General features: G+C 47.4%; 1 protein-coding gene across 1 annotated transcript in view; it reads left to right on the top strand.

Annotated features, from left to right (window-relative positions):
• scaper (S-phase cyclin A-associated protein in the ER) overlaps window positions 1-18998 on the top strand; it is a 160208-nt gene that overhangs the window by 133879 nt on the left and 7331 nt on the right. The window contains 5 exon segments of the mRNA XM_084335011.1: window positions 3690-3922; window positions 5799-5954; window positions 8515-8761; window positions 8763-8771; window positions 13213-13362. Coding sequence (XP_084191137.1) covers window positions 3690-3922; window positions 5799-5954; window positions 8515-8761; window positions 8763-8771; window positions 13213-13362 — 795 coding nt within the window.

Raw genomic sequence — 18998 nt, 5'->3', positions numbered from 1 at the left:
TGTACACATTAATACCAGGGGTGTAAAAAGTACCCAGAAATTATACTTAAGTGAAAGTATGGGTACTGTCTCAAAATCTTAATCTTAGTCAAGTAAAAGTCAGAGTATCTGGCTAAAAACACACTTGAGTAAAAGTCAAAAAGTTTCAAATGTACTTAAGTACTAAAAAGTAAAATGACCACCCGCATTTCACTGTATGCCCTGGTATGTATGTGACAAATAAACCTCTTGATTCTTGATTCAAAAAGTAAAAACTTGTTTTAATAATAATAATAATAATGCAGGACCTGTTCAGAGGTCTTTAATTGGCATGCAATTATCCTCAACGTTTAGCGATTAGTACACACGGTTAGCACACACACCGGAACACACACGCATGCATTGTCTCTTGTAGGATCGCCGATGCGATTCGTCTCTGCGATTAACCCATCCCGTCGCCCTTCCCCCCAAGGGCAGCCGGGAGCAGACAGGCGTCGGCGAGGGCCGCGCCAGGGGACCAATCCAAGTGCTCCTGCCAGTCTTCGTCAAGGACGCCACAGCGTTAGCGATCTGTTGTTGTGCATGTTTTTCCATTGGGTTTATCTTATCGGGGGGAAACCCTTGCGAGCACGGGGAGAACATGCAAACTCCACACAGAAAGGCCTGGGAGATACCCCACCTGGGTACCTGGCATCATGGAAACCTGGTCCCCAAGCGGGAATCGAACCCTGGACCTTCTTGCTGTGAGGCGACAGTGTTAACCACTACACCACTGTGTCGTTTTATGACTGTCTATTCTTCTGATAGCAGGTGTTTAATCAAATATCCCCGCTTTCTAGTCTTGCACAAGGACCAATCGGCATGGGTATGGGTGGGTTAATTTTCCATTGATGGGGATTTGATTGGCTGTTTTTAGATAAAGAGCGGCCGCAGGATTAATAACGTTAACGTTAGTTCAGCCAGAGAAACAAATATACTAATTAAAATGGTTGGACCTGCGAGATTTGTACTTTGTAGGTCTGCATTTTAAATGTAAGGAGTAAAAAGTGTTTTTTCCCCTCTGAAATGTAATTGAGTAAAAGTACAAGTATACAAACCTAATAATACTTGAGTAAAGTGCAAATCCGCAAAAACAGTACTTAAGTATTGTAACAAAGTACAATTACTCAAGTACTTTACACCCCTGATTAATACTATAACTCACTATTACTCAGTAGTACTAATTTATTTATTTTATACCCAGTTTAATCACCTGTACATCGTATATTACTTATGCACTTTACTGGGACATTTGCACTCTGGTTGGATGCCAAACTTATTTTTGTTGTACTGTACATTGCTGTATAATGACAATGCATTTGAATCTAATCTCTCTCTCTCTATATATATAATATATATATAAAGGGGAAAAAAGGAATTTCAAACAAGTCGTTGAATCTCCTAGACCAGTGGTTCTCAACCTTTTTACACCAAGTACCACCTGAGAACGTAGCTGGCTCCAAGTACCACCATATGACCGACGTTAAAATACAGTCTATTCAGCTATGCACAGTTCACACAGGAGGCAAATGTATTCCTAATAGCATTATTTATTGTTAACTTTTGTCAGACACAGCCACAATGTACAAAGGGGTAGCACTAGAACTAGCTAACTCTTCCACACAACTCATACAATGCAAGGTGCATTGAGAACATAATAACTAACATTCTCACATAGCAAGTGAGAAAATTAAGAACGACTGTATTTCAGCAAATGTACTTAATTCTCTCTCTCTCGCTCTCACACAGCAAGCAATTGTCCTTCCTTCATTTTCTCTCTCTCTCTCTCTCTCTCTCTCTCTCTCTCTCTCTCACACACTCACACTCACACTCACACTCACACTCACACTCACTCACACACACACAGCATGTTGTTGTCCATTGACAACTCACATAAGCAGGGCCGGACTGGGGAAATAATTCAGGCTGGGAAATATAGTGTGAAATATAGCCCCAGTCAGGCCAATTTCTACGTGGGGGTCCCCCACCAGGAATGATTTTGTTACAAATACTTAATTTCCTGCATTCTGGTGCAGGATTTTTTTTTAAATGTAACCTTTAAATGCCAGTGTTTGTGATGGGCATTACAAATTATAAACAATAAAAAAAAAAAAACACACACATATTCAATACATTTTTGAATTGTAACCCTTTAAATGCCAGTTTGTGTGATGGCATCACAAATTGTTAAAAAAACACACAAAGTAAAAATTTCAATATCAAATGCAAAGTACATTTTTCGGGGGGGGGGGGGGGTTATTACAGGCTAGGCATGTGTCAATGATTAGCAACAACACAGCTTTTGATGGATTTTTAGTTTTTTGTAATGTCAGATTTAACAACAACTCTTTTCAGAATATTTCAGAGTATTTCATTTTGTATCTGACATTACAAAAAATCTAAAAATTTAAATGGTTATGATCAGGGCTGAAGTTGAATAAAAGATGTATGACTGTTTAGACTGCAATACTCTGTCATATTGATTTTTTAAATAAGTCTTTTCAACTACCACCAGCAGTACCACCAAGTACCACTAGTGGTACACGTACCACAGGTTGAGAACCACTGTCCTAGACAACATCTTCAGGTAGGCCTCTGTATTTGCCCACTGTCTTATTTGTATAAAAGTCACTCAATGTTGATTCCTCGGTTAGCACTCGTAGGTTTCCTCACAATTGATAGGGTTGTTTGATTCCTACCACAGCAAGCCTTCCCTGTTGGCCCTAGTGGCTTTTTCTGACAGTGTCTTGTGTCCGCTCGACCACGGCAGGGATCAGGGAATACCTCTGAGAGCTCTCGTATGCCAGCCGCCCGCCACACCACCAGCACCGGTGTCACACCAATTGTTAACCACCAATTTATGGCCGCCGGCTGATGAATAATAAAGTAATGAACACGCGCGTTACTTGTGCCCCAGTGTATCGGGTACAAACAACCTGTAATGCCGGTAATCAAAAGCAGGGTCAGGTAAAACCTCTGTCTTTGGATGACATTTAAAATGCAGGCTGAGGTTTGAGTCGTCCTGTCTGTTGTTTGTCCTCTACTCTTTAGGGGGGATACTGTTACTTAATTGCTGTCAGATCTCAACCGCAATCCGTCAGTGTCGAGGTTTGATCTAAGAGAGGAGAACCTGGCGATGCATATGAGTCAGTCGTATTCATTACCTGCCATAGGCTACCATGTTATAAATCGGTCTACTCCCCTGGTGCCATAGGCTACCATGTTTTAAACTAGTACTCTACTAGTAGGCTACTATGTTATAAACTAGTACTCTACCCTTGTGCCATAGGCCACTGTTATAAACTAGTACTTACCCTGATGCCATAGACTACCATGTTATAAACTAGTACTCTTACTACTCTACCCTTATGCCATAGGCTACCGTGTTATAAACTAGTACTCTACCCTGATGCCATAGGCTACCGTGTTATAAACTAGTACTCTACCCTGGTGCCATAGGCTACTCTGTTATAAACTAGTGCTCTACCCTGATGCCATAGGCTACCGTGTTATAAACTAGTACTCTACCCTGATGCCATAGGCTACCGTGTTATAAACTAGTACTCTACCCTGATGCCATAGGCTACCGTGTTATAAACTAGTACTCTACCCTGATGCCATAGGCTACCGTGTTATAAACTAGAGTCTTTTCCCTCTTCTCCTTCACCCAGCTGTACGTGCCCGACGAGGACAGGTCCATCTGTGGCCACAGTGTGAACAAGCAGGTGTTTGAGGGCCTGACCACCGGCCTGCTGCAGACCAGCGCCACCGTCCTGGGCCTCCTGCTGCCCTACGTCCCCGAATCGGGCCGAATCGGGGGCGACATTCGCATCTGCTCCCCAGACGCCAAGGCCAAGAGCTCCGGCGCTGAGCCCTTCAACACCCGCGTGCAGGACCTCATCAGGTACCATCCTCCTCCTGGCTACCGTTCTCTCGCTCTCTCTCGCTCTCTCTCGCTCTCTCTCGCTCTCTCTCGCTCTCTCTCTCTCTCTCGCTCTCCCCCCCCCCCCCTCACAGACTTTTCCTCCTATGCTACATCACTCACAAGGTTCAGTCAGCCCCTGGTCTCTTCAGCAGCATGTGTGATGTAGAGAACAGCAGCCTGTCAGAGTTATTGGATGCTCTCCCAGTAGTTCATGTCCTGGAAGGGGAGTGGTCACATTCTTTCATTTTTCAAAACTTGGAAACCTTTTTTCTTTTTTCCCCCTCACACATAACAGAACCTTTTTTTTATTTTTTTCCCGGTTGTATCTTTTTTTTTTTTTTTGGAAACTGGCCAAAAGGCACAACGTAAACAAAGCTTTAGAAGGGCCTTGAACCTGGCCCTTTTAACTGCTCGGCGGCGGCGCGGTTCTGGGGACGGAGGAGTGGGTGTCTGCAGCGGGACAGCACGTGAGGAAAGGCAGGCCCGGCCGGCAGAGGGTCTCGAGGACGAGTGGAGTCTTCCCAGCGACCCTCCCCGCTCATGATTCATCCGGCCAAAGCAGCTGCTCAGGGCCCGCTGCTCTCATCCGCTGACCCAGTCGTAACCCTGGAGACAGGGGAGGGCCTGAGAAAAATGGTGTCGTCAGCCTGGTAATCCCTGGCAGGAACGGAAGATTTACTCTCGACTGCCGTTGTGTAATGTATACGCTTCACGAGGAAGGTCCAGAAGAGGAGGAACGTTTACAACACTCTTCCCATTATGCTGAACTGTAGATCAAGGTTCTCTCTCTCTCTCTCTCTCTCTCTCTCTCCGCGCTCTTCTCTCTCTCTCTCTCTCTCTCTCTCTCTCTCTCTCTCTCTCTCTCTCTCTCTCTCTCCGCGCTCTTCTCTCATCCCCGCCCATTGTTGTGCGAATGTTCCAAGGTGTGTAGCTCATGTGCAGAGACACAGCGGGGCAAGACTGAACTGAACCAAGCGGCTCTTTAAACAGACTGTGGGGCCAGGCATTGTGTATGGCAGTGGGCTGTGAGGAAAGCTCCTTTCAGCCCCGGGTAAATCTCTGGAAGAGGATGAAGTCAAAACAAGGGGCTGCGGTTCAAGTGTCAGATGACCTATTGTGGAGGTTGAAAACAGGAGTAATTACCTGCCTCCAAGACAGCCTCACTTTGACTGACAGTCTTAACAAAAACAGGTATGCGAACAGAGAATCGAGTCAAGGGAGTGGGGTAACGTGGGAGAGCAGAGGCGTTGGGTGTAAGTCAAGGGGGTGAGGTGACGTAGAAGTATAGGGTGTAAGTCAAGGGGTGAGGAACTGAGGCATTGGGTGTAGAACATTAACTGGCTAGTAGCTACGACCAGTAGATCTCATACTCCCAGGGTTTCGATTGACAGCCGTGATTCTCTACTTGTAGTTCCAAAGGTAGGCATGTCTGAGCTGAGCTGAGCAGGGGGAGGGGCTAGGCATACCTGACGGCCCCAGGTCAGCAGACTGTCAGGGGCCCAGAGCTGGGGCTGGCATGGGGGGGGGAGCACAACAGGCCCTTTAATGACACTATTAGCAGTGATTTGTGGCTGAAAGAGCTAAGGGAACCTGATCATGAGACCTGTCATTGGAAAAGACAAATTGGAGATATCACTGTAATAGCAGGAGGTGGAGGCTCAGGTGAGATATCACATTTCAGCAGCAATTCTGTGCAGGAATGCACAGTAAGGGCCTTTGTTCGTCCCTGTGTGATTCATTTATTTATTTTTAATACAGAGAATGGTTGCAAAATATCATTTGTTTTAGGTTTTTATATTGCCACATTTTAAATGATTCTCTCTCTCTCTCTCTCTCTCTCTCTCTCTCCTGCCAGCTACGTGGTGAACATGGGTTTGATCGACAAGCTGTACGGCTGCTTCCTGTCGGTCCAGGGCCCCGTGGACGAGTGTCCCAAGATGTCCGCCTTCCTCCAGCAGGCCTCGGCTCTGCTGCACGGCATGTGCAAGCTCTGTTTCGCTGTGACCGGACGGTGAGTATCCTTCTACTCCACCACCCCTCCTCCCGGGACATCCCTGTGATCTCTGCAACACACACACATCTCTCCACGTGTAATGACAGAGTCGCCGTCGGCTCTTTAATGTCAGGGGGTTCCATAAAGACGGGGCTTCACTGACTACTCAAACAAAAGACCTGCACGGCTGCTCTGCAATCAGCCCAGTGGGGTCGTTTCCTTCAGTCGGCCCGCCGGCCAGGCCGTCGTTATGCTGCGGATAGAGATAGGCATCTACTTGACCCCGGCGCTCTGTCACTCACCATAAACCTTAGCCTGCAGTACGGGGGGTGAGGGGCGGGCGAGGAGGTGGGGGAGGCCACCCACGTGTGTCACTGTGACCTCACTCACAGAGGCTAAGCACACAGTCACACTGAGAGACGTCAACCCCTCACTTAAAAAAGGACGGCGTCGACGAGCATTCCGCGCATCTGCTGTCGCTTCTTTGTAATTCTGTACTTGGGATATTTCGTCAGTATAAGCGAGGAGAAACTCCTGGCCGGCGTGGGGGGGGGGGGGGGGGGGGGGGGGGGTTATTTCCCCGACGTCACGGGTCACAGAGATGTCATTCGATCGCAGCCGTGCCCTTTTAGCTGTCGACGGCACTCTTCTCCGAGACCCCCCTATGTTTGTGTCTGTGCCGCTCGATGTGTCACCATCCTGCTACTGTACCCCGCCAGCTGCTCGGTGCTGTAACAATGACCAGCTGCCTCACACCAGCACCGCGCGGGCAGAGCCGGCCCCGTGTCACTGAATATCTGTGAGAAAACAGCGCGTCAAACCTCGCAGGTTTAATGAGCGTGCCCGAGCTATTTTGTGTAATTATCAACACGCCGATAATCCGGCCCAACTAGCTCTGTTCGCGCCGAGACCCCCCCACCCCCCAGACCCCCCCCTGTGCAGTCGCAAAAGAGGCGGTGAAATATTTCCACCATGCCAGTTGTTGCCGGGGTCGGGAGGATTACGCCGGCATTAAAAGAGGCCGTGTTCCTGACCGCGTTTCCACACTGGAGCCTGTTGGCCGACGTCAAGTAGCGGCATGCGCGCCGGGTTCCATCCAGAGGTCACGCAGCCCGCGCTCCTACACGGCTGCAAATCACGAGCCTAACGCCACGGCAGGACGCTTAAATCGCCCTGTCAACTCCTCGTGGCTCCTCTGTGGGGTATCTTCCTCATCATCTCCATTGTAAACCGCTTGATATAAGGATCCTGTGTCGTCTGTGAATTCTGGCTCTTTTCAGTTTTTTTTTTTTGCATTATTTTAAAGTTCTCAAAGTGCTGGCCGGGGACCTTCAGGGTTTTCTTTTTAACCGTTTCGTCAAGAGAACGGGGCACTGTGGTCGTGGGTCTGACTCCCCTTGATGAGACGATGACATTCTGTGCTGAATTGAATCGAAAAAAAACACCAGCTTTCTCAGAATCCATGGCCAAATGTGCATTGATTTAGGATCCTTGGCATGGAAACGGCCCTATTTGGATTTGTGACTTTAAAAGAGAATGTGCCCTTTTGGCCCATGCCAGCCGCCGTCAGCCCGTCCTCGTCTATTCTCTATCCCCCTCTCTAAAAGTCATGCTAATAGACATCAGTCCGCAGCCATAGAGCAGAAGCGCAGAGTGGATGTCCTCCATCCCATCAGCAGTACATCCTGGCTCTGTTGCCGGCTGTGACGTACGTTGACAGGATGAAGTTACAGATCCCTTTAACCAGCAGAGTGGCATCCTGCCTAAGACAAACGCACACGGCCTTCAATCCTGTAAGGTGGACCTTTAATTAAATGTGTTGGGAGCACTCAGCACCTTGCCAGCACAGCTCAGTATAACCTACCAACGGAGGAGCCGATCTCCTCATTCCGCCCAGAGTAGAACTGGAGGAGCAGCGTATTATACCACCCCCCCCCCCCCCCCCCCCCCACCTCAGTTCCAACCAAACCCTCGCTCGCTGAATGTACCAGCTAAGTCACTTAATCCAATAGGTATGCAACGCTAACGGGAGCTAGCGCAGCGCCGTATCTCCATCTGAAGGGAAAGTCTGGTCTAAGCTCTTGTCTGGGGAGTAAATCTAGAAGCCACAGAGGAGTCCGCTGCCTCTCGCTCCCCTCAGTCTTGGGCCAATGCGGCGAGGAGGAGAGAGCAGCCAACACCTTCTCGGGTTCAGTGATTTCTCTCTGCTGAATGTCAACGTGGGCTCCTCGGTTCAACAACAGTTGCAGACGACCTGATAGCTCTTGCCTCTAAACCAATGCCCCTCGTTTAATTAGGGGGACAGTTGGATGACTTGCCTGTATTAAAGGGTAGGAATTAAATAACCAGTCATTTAGTATGATGGTCTGAATCGTGCTCTCTGCGTATTCTTTCTCCGTATTTATGAGTAATCGGGTTCAGATTATCCTTACATGATCTCTCTCTCTCTCTCTGTCTCCCTCTCTCTCCCTCCCCCTCTCTCCCCCTCTCTCTCTCACCCTCTCTCTGTGTCTCTCTCTCTCTCTCTCTCTCTCTCTCTCTCTCTCTCTCTCTCTCTCTCTCTCTTTCTCTCCCACAGCTCTCCGAGCATATTCGACAACAAGCGCCAGGATCCGACAGGGCTCACGGCCCTGCTGCAGTCCACGGACCTGGTGGGGGTAGTCCACACCCTCTACTGTATCCTGCTGCACAGCACGCTGCCCGAGCCCTCTGCCCAGAACCCCCCAGGGTCCACAGAGCCCCAAGAGCCCTACACCCCCGGGGTCATCCAGGTGGCCCTGCAAGGCCTCCGCTTCCTCAACAGTTTCGCCCTGCTCGACCTCTCCCGCCTTCCAAGTAACTTAACTCGCGCTCCACTCACACAGTCAGATGCACATTCTCTTGTCACTTCGCGCATAAAAAGTTGCGAGCTCCACGTTACGTCCAGCAGGTCCTTAAACCCGTATCCCGCACTACAGTCGTGACACACTGGGTATCCTATACTATTGAACAGGTATTCCCATCGTGTGAGTTGTAAACAATTCTCCCGGCGACCCTATCGCATTCCACGGAGCGAGGTTCCGAATAGAAAGTGCAATTAAAACGCGCTTGATTGACTACCGACCTCGTCTCCCAGTGGAGCACTGTCAGGAAGCCCACAAATATTCCTCCCGCGCTCCTTCCTGGTCTGCAACCAGGCCCATGTGTGAATGATCAGCTGGACGCAGGTTCCTCCGTGAGGAGCCATTAGGAGGAGAGGTTGTCCTCCAGCAGGGATGGGTGCCGACCTGGTGGATATAAACACGGGCGTCTCCTGACCCCGGGTCAGCCGCTCTGGGGTTAAACGGAGCGCGGCGGGTCAGCGGCCCGGGGATGGACCGGGAGTGATTATCACTTCGGGCCGGGGTCGTACATTACCCTGCCCTGATGAGGGGAAGGGGCGACAGCTTCACTGTGCCAAGTCACCGCATAAACAGGCAAGGCGTTAGGCAGGAAGTGAGAACGTTATTAATTATTTTAATGCCCCGTGGTAATTACTCTGAAGCAGCCGCCCCCCCCCCCCCCCCCCCCCCGCTGCTCTCCGCCCCACTCGCCCCCCCACACTCTCACTATTCGAAACAGCTGGAAGTCAAAGCGTTTCAGTGCCAGGGGTTTTATGATCATTTTAAATAATGTTTCTCTGTGGCGGGGAGTTGTAATCACCTTGTGGTTCACATTACCCCCAGAGCAGAACTGGCTAATAAGCAGAGCAGCGGACGCTGAGCTGATGACTGCTCAAGTTGGTGGGCTAGTTCCACTTAACTGGCAGCGGCGGCCGCCAATAGCAGGATTTGGAGCGGATTTAAAAAAGAATCTGCACATAATCAAATGTCTGTTATATCTGTTTTATATTCTAGGGAATATTCTAATTTGACTGTGTTCAATATCGGTTCAATGTAATGAACAATCAACTGGACAGTTTTAACATGTGATTTACCTGAGCGGATATCATGATTATAAATCAATTTAGGAGAGAAATGTGGAGATTAATTCATTTCTTCCATGCCTATATATTCCTGCCCTAGCTATATTTACAGTGACATAGATGGATATCTTGCCACTATGTGTGGATAATGCTGACTTATGAATAGCAGTGGGCTTAACAGGTATTGTATTTGTGGAAGTGTTTACCTCCAAGCACTCGCGCACACCCAGATCTGCGGTGATTTTTGTGTTGACCTTACGGTGCTCTGTCACACTGACATGTTTAATAAATACTGTCTGGCCGGCTACTGATAGCATCTCATCTCTGAGGAGGATTGGGCCTTTTGTATTGTAGGACCCCTGCCCCTTTGGACTTTGGACATGTACTGTAACACCATTACTAGCCTCCACCGGCCGGCTCTCTCTCTCTCGCTCTTGCTCTCGCTCTCTCTTCAGATTCGCCGTTGAGCCTTTCGCGTTTTGTTTTGTTTAGTTTTTTGCTTTCCCAGCGCCATGGTATTGCGCTCTTCGTTATCATAATTGAGCGTTTGCATAACGTCTGTGGATTCCACCTTCCTTAGTTACTGTTGCTATGTCCGACAAACATTCGAATCAAACTCCGCTTCTCGGCGCCTCTGCGAAACACCTTGAGAAATTAAAATAACACTGCTCTCCAGTCATCTTGGGGGATTGCGTGTCAATATCACCTCAAGGACACCGTTCAAGCGCATTTTCACTTGATCTTGCTTCATTTTTAAAGGGCCGCTTCGCCAAAATTCACGGCTGATTTATTTTGCACATAACCTCACACACGTCCAGAAACTCTTGACAGTAACTTGACAGTTATTGAAAGTAAAGGATTTTGAATATGGCCACCAGTGATGTCATCGGGGACATTGAATTGTAATAATCCTTGTGTTGCATTAATTACACCTCAATGGAATGATAAGGTAGCAGCTTATAGGGAAGACAAGGTATCACCATTTTTTCATTTACATCACGGTGCTGTAATTATCACAACACAAGGATTTACAGATGACATCACCGGTGGTCATATTCAAACTCATTTACTCTCAATGACTGTCAAAATAAATTAATGTGTGCAAAACTGTTTAGATGTTTAGTTTTTGCACGTGTGTGTGAGATTACATGCAAAATAAATCTGTGTTTTTTTGGTGAAGTGCCCCTTTAACACTTTCAGTGCCACTCACGAGTTTTCTCGGATTTATTAACACTTTGATCGCCATGGTTAAATTCATAATTTACCATCCCTAGCCAGCTCTATTTGTCTATGGAGAAGTTCCCCTTCTTTGCAGGGCTATAACTTTTTAAATTCTATTGCTAAATTGACATTATTATGGCCCATTCAATGTCCTATATCCATTGTTCAGGGTGTAGCAACGTTATACTTTTTCATTCACATATTCATACTAAAATATGGTCTAAAGTATAAGTATGTTTTTATCGTTTTCTGCAGCTTTCTCCAGAACTTGATTTATAGCCCCAAATGCATTATATTGATGATCAAATACAGTTTGGTAGCGATCGGTGCCAGATGAAAAATTTCAACTGGAGGTACTTCTAGAAGTTACTACGTATCATCTGATATTGACCGGATGGGTGGGGGGTCGTTTATAATTCCGTGGGCAACGTTATATCATTCGTCTAGTGTGGGTCATATGGTCATCAGAGCAGTTTATATGGAACACGTTAGAAAACAACGCTGGATCTTACCATATCTTCCTCGCGCTGTTGGACGATCAGCTTGGAGTAGACAGTTTTCGATTATGGGATGTTGATATAGATGAACCATTTCCAGGTTGTATAATACTATATACGTCCAAATAACGTTGTTTATTGAGTTAGGGCGAGCGAGCGATTGATTATCCAGTGTGTTGAGATGGAGTCCGGCTAACGATCGCGAGTGCCCGGACGAAATATGGATGAGCACTTCCTGTTTGGCGCGTCACGTCCTGTTGGGCGATCTGCCGATCGGCCACCAGATGGCGCTCTTGAACCGTTAGACAGTTGAGTGGAGCTCACCAGTACATCTCATGTCTCCGGAGGAGAAATATCATTTCGATCACAGATTTTTGAAATATTGATATCAAAGACGAGTTACGGCGTCTTCGGCAGAATGAGCATGGCGAGCAAAGACGAGTTACGGCGTTCCCGGCTATTAAAGTGTTAATATCTCGTTGAAAGCCACTCACAAGATTTCTCTGATTTTTTTTTTCATTTTTTATTTTTTTAAGCGATCTGAAATCATATTGCATCACGCGAGCCTACCCTAGTCTACCCGAGCGCCGCCGGCGATCAGATGTGGAAAAAAGCGCCCCCTATCGTCTCCCAGATGACATAAGGGATTTTGGAATGGACTCAATGAAAATGGATGGGGGAAAAAATCCTGTACTCCACATTTTCCAGTCCACTGATGCAGCCGGGGTTATCAGAGTTCATTCTGGAGCCTCTGAGCCCCGCGGAATCATGTGTTCTACTGTATCACGTTGGATCTATACACTTATCGATTTTTTCGAATGGTGATCAGGAATTGGAATATACCAGTTGGATACCATCTGATGTCAGGTAAGGAATCTATGTTATCAGTGTTAGGATAATCAGACTCATTTTGATGAAGATATAAGCTGTTTTGTGAAATGTCCTCTATTGGTTTCACTGTAAAAATCCAAGAGGAAATGAACACGGCGATTATCCGTGCGTGGCTCGAATGGGCGTGCGTGTACGTATAATATTGATCATCTAGCGTTTATTTGAAAACTATTCATAAATAGGCAGACAAATATCAACGTTCTGGAATATTCCAGTAAAAGACGATTATCATAGAATGGCCCAGAATGGACTGTTTTTTACCTCAAAACGGGTGCTTTTCAAAATGCTCTCAAACGGAAATGAAGCGATAAAAAACCAATCTGCCTTGACAGCACTGACTGGAAAAGGATTCTTTGATAAGCGACGGGCAGATTAGACACAGCCATAATTTAAAACATAGATTAGGCGATATTAACGATAACATTGGCGCCGATGGTGGCATTCAAGCGCTAACTCTGGCGCCACCTTGTGGCACTGAAAGTGTTAAGTACTGTAACCTTACATGAAACGTGTTCAGCATGTTGTTGGGAGCACTGATGTTGAGGAAAGTCTTGCCTATGAACAACTGTATTGGTTAATCACCATGTCAATCACTACTGTATGTCAATCATTGTTTTCGTAAACGGCCAATGCTTGTGTTTTTAATTTGATGAATGAAATAAATGTCATCCAAGGAGGTGGCCTCATGCGTGCTGAGTTGTATATGTGTGTGTGTGTGTTGCAGTCGGTCCTGGGAGCGGAGGGTCTGTCTCTAGCCTTCCGCCACATCGTTAGCTCTCTGCTCTGGTACTGCTCCCAGCATTCCTCTGAGGAGCTGCGCCACGAGGTCATCATCTGCGTGGGCTACTTCACCGTCAACCACACCGACAACCAGGTGAGAGGCTCCACCGAGCACCGGTCACGCGGTAGTTAATGCACACGTTCCTTTGTTTGGAACCAGGGTGATGGTTTGACAACCTCTTACCTTTTGACCATCTCTTACCTCTCTACCATCTCTTACCTCTCAACCATCTCTTACCTCTCTACCATCTCTTACCTCTCTACCATCTCTTATCTTTCAACCATCTCTTACCTCTCAACCATCTCTTACCTCTCAACCATCTCTTACCTCTCAACCATCTCTTACCTCTCAACCATCTCTTACCTCTTAACCATCTCTTACCTCTCAACCATCTCTTACCTCTCTACCATCTCTTACCTTTCAACCATCTCTTACCTCTCTACCATCTCTTACCTCTCTACCATCTCTTACCTCTCAACCATCTCTTACCTTTCTACCATCTCTTACCTTTCAACCATCTCTTACCTCTCTACCATCTCTTACCTTTCTACCATCTCTTACCTCTCTACCATCTCTTACCTCTCTACCATCTCTTACCTTTCTACCATCTCTTACCTCTCTACCATCTCTTACCTTTCTACCATCTTACCTTTCAACCATCTCTTACCTTTCAACCATCTCTTACCTTTCGACCATCTCTAACCTTTCAACCATCTCTTACCTTTTGACCATCTCTTACCTTTCAACCATCTTGACCATCTCTAACCTTTCAACCATCTCTTACCTTTCGACCATCTCTAACCTTTTCGAACATCTTGACCATCTCTAACCTTTCAACCATCTCTGAAGCACTCAAGTTCGACACTGTTTGACGAACAATGTTATAAGCTTAGCTGCCAGAGTCCTGCCCTTCCTGCTGACTTGTTGCACAGAACTCGTAAGTCGCTTTGGATAAAAGCATCAGCTAAATTACCAAATGTAATGTCTTACCATTCGACCATCTTATTTTTTATATATATATATATATATACTTTACTCCCCCCCCCCCCCCCCAGTCTGATATATGATATTTTCAACCATATTACTAATTTTCTTTTTCATACTTTTTGTCTTTCAATAGAATCATAGAGAGGGGGAGTGACATTCGATCGTATCAGTCGCAGAAAGCCATGTAGCATATTCAGTGTCCTCTCTCGCTATTGTCCCGCTCATGTATTATTGGTCAGAAAAAGGGTGTAGTTTTTGTCATCGCTATAATGGTAACAAAAGGAACCCTTTTAAAGATTCATGCCTCTGCACCTCTGCTCCTCTGATCCGTGTGTGTCCTCTATTGTCCCTGGCGGAGTGGTGTGACCCGTTGTCGTTGCCCCCCCCCCCCCCCCCCCCAAGCTAGCCAGCGGCACTCTGTGTACAGACCCTGGCGTTCGGGGCTACTTATGGAGGAGGGAGGGACATGGTGGGTGGAAGAGAGCAGGGTGTGATGGAACAGACTTGGCTGCTGTGTAATTGGCTGTCATGGTCTGTCCACCGGGCCCCTGATTAGCCGTGCTACAGTTGGCTGGGCTTTGGTTTAAGTCAAGCCTGACCTCAGAGAGCCGGCAGCCCGCAGCGCCGGGAGTCTCAACCTTGGCGATGTCACTCGCCGTGTGTCCTCCTCGCGTCTGCAGTCGTCGCCCATCAAAACAATTTATAGGCCAGTTAGGAATTCTAATCTCTCGGATATTTCCTTTCTAATTAAAGGATCCACCTATGCGTTATTGGAGTTCAGCTCTCCTATCCAATTTAATTATTCTGATGTACATAATTAGCATTTGTTGGCCATCGGAGATCCAATTTGCATATTATATTGGATAATTGAATGAGGGCCGATGATTGAATTAAGGGGGTGACAGACGATTGGTCTTTGTACTCTAATCTCGGAGAGTTAAGGGAACAGCCCCTGCTCTGCGTATTCATTCCAGACCCCCGGTGCGGTTTGCTCGTTTGGAAACGCTCCCGACTGGGGGGAAAAAAGATTCTCATTCCCCCGTCCTGGATGACAACCTGTGGGGGGGTTTTGAGGAAAGAAAACGCAGCGCCGATCCTGGGGGGGGTGGGGGGGGGGGGGGTCATCCTGACTGAGGGGGAATATTTACAGCAGCTTGAGCTTTTCCCAGGCTAATGTAAGCAACCGGCAGAACACGGATAAAGAAAAAAGCCGGGCCGAGGCCCACGGCGGGTCTCTCTCTCTCTCACAAGACTCCTGATTCACCGTCGGCACGCCAGCCGTTGTTTATACATAACGCGCGCTCTGGAAATAAAGTCCCGGGCCTCATAAAACAAAGCAGAACTTAAAAGCGCCACTGTAGGTAGTGATGTATTCCCCCTGCTCCGTGCGGCATGAATAATGCACCTTGTCATGCAAAAAGCCATTGGGAGAGTGACATATATGTAGCCTTGTGTGTTTTTCAAGTGTGCGGGGGCCATTGAGCCGTGTAGCCATATGTCTCCCTGACTGTCTGGTTGGGCCCCGGAGAGAGCGAGAGAGAGAGAGAGAGAGAGAGAGAGAGAGAGAGAGAGAGAGAGAGCACAAGCAGGACCTCTCCTGCAACTGACATGTCACTGAACTTCCTTTTTTCATATGTACCGGTAATCTCTCTCTCTCAACCCTCACACACACACACACACACACACTGATTCATTTGTGATTCATCCACGGTGATGATCTGTGCAGAAGAAGCTGTAATTGTTAACTGTTGACATGTTAACCCCGTCAGACTCCCCAGCTCCTGGCACCAGCAGTTTGACTGAAGTATGAAGGTCTTAAGACAACTTTGTGCTTTCCCCATGGAGAGCGGCCACACGCGCACACGCGCACCGTCAACTACACACACACACACACGTATGTGTGCACGTGGACTGTCAAGACACGCACTCGCACACATGCATAGGTATTCAAGAAGATCTAATTTCAGTTAGAGTATGGAATTTTTTTTTTTTTAATGGGTTAATTCGATTTCCCCAGATTGACTGCTCAGATTGACTGCTGAATTTGGCTCGCTCGGCTTTATTCCTCTTGATCATTTAGTTCATAGTAACGGCGAAAAACAAGCGGCTTACAAACTGTGGATTTTCTCTAGACTGAACGCACACCACACACACGCACGCACACCTCCAGAGTTCAGCCTTATCTGTGGGGGTCATTCCTCTCTTTTCCCATTCTCGACGAGGGCGTTTCCTCCGCCCGCAGGCCCGAGCCCAGCGCTGGGCCTGTAATCCCCGTTAACCTGATGTTGAAACGCTCCCTTCAACAGTCCATTACTGCCAAGACAACCGAGGCTTCGCCGGGCCCTGGGGCGAGAGCGGCTCGTGCAGACCGCGGGGAGCCAGCGCCAGGGAATTTACACCGTGTGTCACCCAGCAGAGTAAACAGAGCAGACAAGACAGACAGACGGACGGACACACTCACCCGTCTGACTGGCAGGAGAGCGTTCTCATTGTTAGCTCTCGTCGATGATTTACACCCTCCTTCGAGGGTGAACGCGGGTCCAAGCGACTTTTAAGTGAAGTCGAGGACGTTTTTATCCCTGTAAACCTTTCAGACGAGAGGTCCCGTTTTTGTCTCTTGATGCAACAGTCCGGGGCGGTTCTAAGAGCAACACTATCAGCGGAAGAATCTAGGACGGGTCGACGCTGTCAGCTCCGAGAGATAAATAAAGACTTATTAGAGCTTATTGTGTAAACACCATTTTTTTTCTCTTTTTATGGGTCGCTTTACAATCCTTTCCTTTTAAGTCAAGTTTGAGCGTCTATGTCAATGTCTGCGTCTCCAGCGTCTTAATTGTCTCCGAGCAACTCGCATAGCGTTCAGTACACGTCTTAATGGGGGGGGGGGGGGCGGTTGTAATTTTTTTTTAAAGGTAGGACTGAAGAGGCATCAGACCTTCCCGTCTGGCGGTGGGCCGCGCAGTGTCTTGTCTGGTGCTGCCGCTCGGACCCGCCTTATCAGCGGTGACGTCGTGGCAGATCTGGTTAATGTTGTGGACCCTGGAGTGTCAGATATGTGCCCCCTGTTCTGAGGTTTGACACACATCCTCCTCCTGCCCCCCCCCCCCCCCCCCGTGAGGCTCTAGACATCCTGACCCGACAGAGAATTCCCCCTGACGCATTCAGGATCGCCTTCCGTTCTCTTTTAAAACCATGTTTAAAAGAAACTCCCATGTCTGTGATGTTTCAGTGTTTCCATATTTAAATTTTATTTAAACTCGAAAGGCAACTGAGGTTTCCATCATTTTACAGTCACATTGAGTGTACATACAGAAATGAGCGTTGGGAAAAGGCATGTAAAATCATAACAATAAGACCCAAGACGAGGCAAAAAACTAGGATAACAAATCAGCTAAAACACGTACAACTTGATTGGCAAAGGTTGGAAATCAAGGTTTTAAACTCTGCATGCATAGAGGGGACAATCTCAAGCTCTAAGAACTGTTGGAGTTCATTCCATGAGCTAGAGGGGCATCGTAGCAAAATGCTGATTTACCCTGTTCTGAGCAAACTCTGGGGACCTTAACTCATTCAGCGCCAGTCACGAGTAAAGTCGGGTTAATTCGCCAACCGTTCAGCACCAATCACGAGTATAGTCGGGTTTTAATCGTTATTTCTTTTATTAGCTATATCCATTCATTTTTCATCCAGCCTGATGTTATCATTGGGAATGGGTCTGAACTCGCAAAAGGGCAAATACCGCCGCCTACGCCTTCCAGTCGGTATTGCACTCTATTAGAAATGGTGTAGTTTCTTTTCTGGGCCGATCTGAGCCGTGCGGGTGGGGTTTAAATACTCCGGCAGGACTAGCGTTTACAACGTTACATCTGCGATGCTGCCCCCCCCCCCCCCCCCCTTCATATGCAATGCTGGGCAATGTGGGACGGACCCCCACGAGCAGTATTTGGAATGGCGATCAGATAATTGGATTATTTCTTTTGCATTACATCAGAGACCAGTTAACGACTCTATATATAAAATCTTGCGTTGATCTGATCTACCGCGATCGAAGCTGTGTGTGTGTGGCTGTTTACCATTGAGTGCAGGAGGTGGAGGTGGGAGGCCCACGCTACGAGGGCCATTTCATGTATGCATGAGGAAGGATAATAATGATGATCTAGCGTTGATTTCAGGAAGATTCGATAATCAGGCGAAAAATTACGTGTTTAGTGTATTCCACTAAAGGGCTTTTATCGCGTCTTTTCCTGGGATTACTAAGAATCACCAAAACTATACTCATTCAAAACGGTATAAAACGGAAATGTACGGATGAAAAAACTATCTGTTTTGTGCATGTTGACTGGAAGCAACTCACTGACAATCGACGGGTGTATTAGACCCATAGCTATAATATAAGATATATTTTAAGCACTCGCAAATCTCGCAGTCTCCCCATTGATTAAAGCGATGGCGTTCTAGCGGCCCCTGGCTCATTAAGCGATGGCGCTGAATGAGTTAATGTCCAGGTGGACATCGATGAGACGACTGCAGAGAGTCTTCAAAACAGCAAAGAAGTCGGTCTCATCTAGACATGACTGCGTCTCATGGTTCGAGCCGGAAGTCTGGCCTGGCTTGTGTGTCTGAACTAGATCTGGTCTGCACCCCCCCCCCCCCCCCCCCCCTCTGTTCCTAAGCATTAGTTTAACACAGGTTACGCTCCGGCTTTGGGCTTTCCCAGGAATTTGTTTGCGTTTCGGAACATT

The sequence above is a fragment of the Notolepis coatsorum genome (assembly GCF_963971535.1).
Source record: "Notolepis coatsorum genome assembly, chromosome: 18".
NCBI lineage: Eukaryota > Metazoa > Chordata > Actinopteri > Aulopiformes > Paralepididae > Notolepis > Notolepis coatsorum.
This window is presented reverse-complemented; position numbering and strand designations above follow the sequence as displayed.